The sequence below is a fragment of the Plectropomus leopardus genome, unplaced genomic scaffold (assembly GCF_008729295.1).
Source record: "Plectropomus leopardus isolate mb unplaced genomic scaffold, YSFRI_Pleo_2.0 unplaced_scaffold404, whole genome shotgun sequence".
NCBI classification, from domain to species: Eukaryota; Metazoa; Chordata; class Actinopteri; order Perciformes; family Serranidae; genus Plectropomus; species Plectropomus leopardus.
Window position 1 is genome coordinate 1 of NW_024644237.1, and position 3488 is coordinate 3488.

A 3488-nucleotide genomic window follows, 5' to 3' on the forward strand; every position below is an offset into this window, starting at 1 on the left:
TTGCAGGTGGAGCTGAGTCAGGATGACCTGAAGGTGCTGCTGAGGATCTTGACGGAGAATCTGGGAGAGGCTGGTGATCTGGAGCCCCGGGCCCTGAGGCAGGAGGCCAGTGATCAGCTGCCAGCAGCCGGAGGCCCCCCGACAGGTCTGTGACATTCACACTGAAAAATTCACTCTTAAACATTCACAGTAACATTCACAGAGAAATATTCACAGTAACATTCACAGAGAAATATTCACAGTAACATTCACACAGAAACATTCACAGAGAAATATTCCCAGTAACATTCACACAGTAACATCCACACAGAAACATTCAGAGAAATATTCACAGTAACATTCACACAGTAACATTCACACAGAAATATTCACAGTAACATTCACACAGAAACATTCACAGAGAAATATTCCCAGTAACATTCACACAGTAACATCCACACAGAAACATTCAGAGAAATATTCACAGTAACATCCACACAGAAACATTCAGAGAAATATTCACAGTAACATTCACACAGTAACATTCACACAGAAATATTCACAGTAACATTCACACAGAAACATTCACACAGTAATGCTCACACTGATGTTTCTGGTACTCAGGTGTGAGGTGAGTCTCTGATGGTTCCAGTTTTGTTGTGTGGTTGTTTCTGGGTTCAGGTGATGTAGGTAGAGCTGCTGTGAGCGCTGAGGAGGACGACGATGCTCTGGAGACGATGAGGTTCAGTTTCAGCGTTGAGTCTCTCGGCCTGGTTTTGTACAGCAGCAACCCCAAACAGGTTGGTCCGATCAGGTCCTCCTGGTGGTCTGGAGGTTCTGTTTGGTTGCTTTGATGAAACCAGTGATGGTAGAGCAGCCTGTGGTTCTGTCTCTGTTTCTTTCAGTTTGTATTTTTGATATTGTTGTAAACTTTTCGCTCAGTGAAGTTTCTGCTGATCATCAGTTCCAGCAGGGATCCTCAGGGCCAGATTTAGTCCTGATCCAGCTGAATAAACTACAGCGTTTGGTATTTAAATTAAAGTGAACCAGAAATCCACCGGTCTTTTATGGCCCGCCTAAAGATCCCAGACCCCAGAGTCTTGTGTTACACTTTCAGTAACAACTTTATTTTCATACAAGCAAACATCAGAAGAAGTCTTCTGACAGAAACTGTGCCTCCTCCGATGTTATGCAGAAGATGTTCGTTTCTACTTTTCACTAAACACTAAATAAAATATAAAATAAAAACTAAATAAAAGGTAACTTTTTACAGCTGGTCCAGGTTCAGCTGGTCCAGTTGTTGGATCTGGACTCTGACAGTGGTCCCTGTTTCCTGCAGGACCTCCAGCACCAGGAGGACCTCAGGCTGGGGGAGTTTGCACTCCACCAGCTGAAGACCTCGGGGCAGATCCTGACCAGCGGCAGCCTGAAGGTGTCCACAGTCCTGAGCGCCTGCACGCTGGACGACCTGAGGACGGGCATGGACAGGGTGACATCACGGTAATGGTCACATGACCTCCCCTCTGCCGTTCAGACACCAACAGTGACAACTTTTCACAGCTCTTCACTTCATTTTGTCAAACGTCATCTTCTCACTTTTCAGTAAATCTGTTTTTTATAATGTTTGAATTCTGTTTGGACACGTTGAGTTTGACTGCAGCAGCAGACTGTGTCACCTGAGCTCTACCTGCTGCAGGATGGTCGGCCGCAGAGACGAGGACAGCCGAGAGCCGATGATCGATGTGACGTATCGACAGAGCGCCGCAGAGCGCGAGGTGGTGGCCGTCCTGCAGAAACTCTACCTGTGTGCCAGCGTGGAGTTCCTCATGGCCATTGCAGATTTCTTCCTGCAGGCGCTGCCACAGAGTCCCACTGCTGTCACCGCCTTAACCAGTGAGAGACTGCCGCTGAGACAGACCGCCCAGCCGCGAGGCGACATCAAGACCGGTGAGACCCAGAGACACCAAGAAGTCGGAAAACTCGGAGGTCAATTAACGTCAAAGTTTCACACCAAGCAGCTTTTATTTTGACAAACTGACAGCTGATTATATTACATATCCCGGTTTGTTTTTGCCTCCTCGGTTAGTCCAGAGACCACATACATGTCTCAGTCACACTGTTTGACCTGGACTTCAACCAGTCAAACAGTTTGTGTGTCTCCAGACCAGGACCCTGCCTTTACTCTACCATCTGTCTCCGTCTTCTGTCCGATAAGGCTGGTTTGTTGTGTGTGAGAATCAGAATCAGATTTACAGTTTTGTATCCCTACAGTTGAACGTTAGAGCCGCTGTCGTAGTGAACTGTCCCAGACCTGGACCCAGAAACTGGTCTGGATCTCTGGTCATCTCAGTCAAAACCATTACAGTCCCTGAAACACTCTGAACTCTTGAAGCTGCAGGATCTGATGTTAACAAAGCCGAGTCAAAGCTCAGGAGTTCAGACTGACTTTAGACCATCTCTAGCCTTAAAACCGTCCATTTGGACCGAGCCCTGAAGATTTTTTAAGTCCAGCTGATATTTGACTGTTGTCGGTCTCCAGAGCCGTGTCTCTTCTCTGTGTTGGCAGTCCTGCTGTCATCTTTGTTCCACCGTCTATCAGAAACATCTGATCTGAGACGGGATTTGATGTCTTTGGTGATTAAACATCTTTTCTCTCTAACTTTGATCATCATCATCGTTTAGCTCCTTAAATTCCTACGCACCGCGTTGTCCCTCCGGCTGATCCAGATCCACCGGCCCACAGAGACTCAGAGAGGGATCAGCTGTTTGTGCGTCTTCCCTGATGATTTTATTTTTACAGAGAAATGTTCAGCAGTTTCTCTGGTGATTAAATGTGGTCTCTTATTGTGAAGCTTAAGTTGTTTGAGTTTAAATTTTTTAGAAAAAACGGCCCCTCAGTCACTTCCTGTTGGCGCTTAGCCTGATGACATCATGAGGTTTAGGTTTTCAGAGAGTGACCTGTGTCTTGTCTGTGCAGCTGTGGCGGTCAGGACTCGTCTGCGGGCCGTGGTGGTCGACCCGGAGGTGGTGTTCGTGGCCAGTCTGATGAAGGCCGACGCCCCTGCCCTCGTTGCATCCTTCCAGTGTGATTTAACCCTGCAGACCGAGGAGGACAGCACCCAGACCACCAGAGCCAATCTGAGGGAGCTGAAGGTGCTCGCCTGCCCCTTCATCCGCAACAAGGACGCCGCCGCCGTCACCACAGTGAGATCACATGACCTCATGACGGGTCACATGACCCGCGCTGATTCAGCAGTAGAATCTGTCCATTAAAACCCCATCTGTCGAACAGGTCCTGAGGCCCTGCTCCGTTGCCTTGGAAACCAAGACCCATCCCAACCAACCACTGAGCGGCTGTGTGACAGTGGAGGAAGTCATTCTGAAGGTACGTTAACCCTTTCAGACCAACACAAAAATGCTCACACAGAACCTTCAGGAGGTCTGAGGAACCTTCAGGAGGTCTGAGGAACCTTCAGGAGGTCTGAGGAACCTTCAGGAGGTCTGTGAGG

General features: G+C 48.2%; 1 protein-coding gene across 1 annotated transcript; it reads left to right on the forward strand.

Annotated features, from left to right (window-relative positions):
- Positions 1-7: 7 nt before the first annotated feature.
- LOC121939057 (vacuolar protein sorting-associated protein 13C-like) lies at positions 8-3364 on the forward strand (the record flags this gene model as incomplete). The annotated part of the gene is made up of 6 exons (XM_042482193.1): positions 8-145; positions 661-779; positions 1319-1479; positions 1676-1926; positions 2957-3183; positions 3272-3364. Coding segments are annotated over exons 2-6 (795 nt in total), but the record flags the coding sequence as incomplete, so codon positions are not given.
- Positions 3365-3488: the final 124 nt, after the last annotated feature.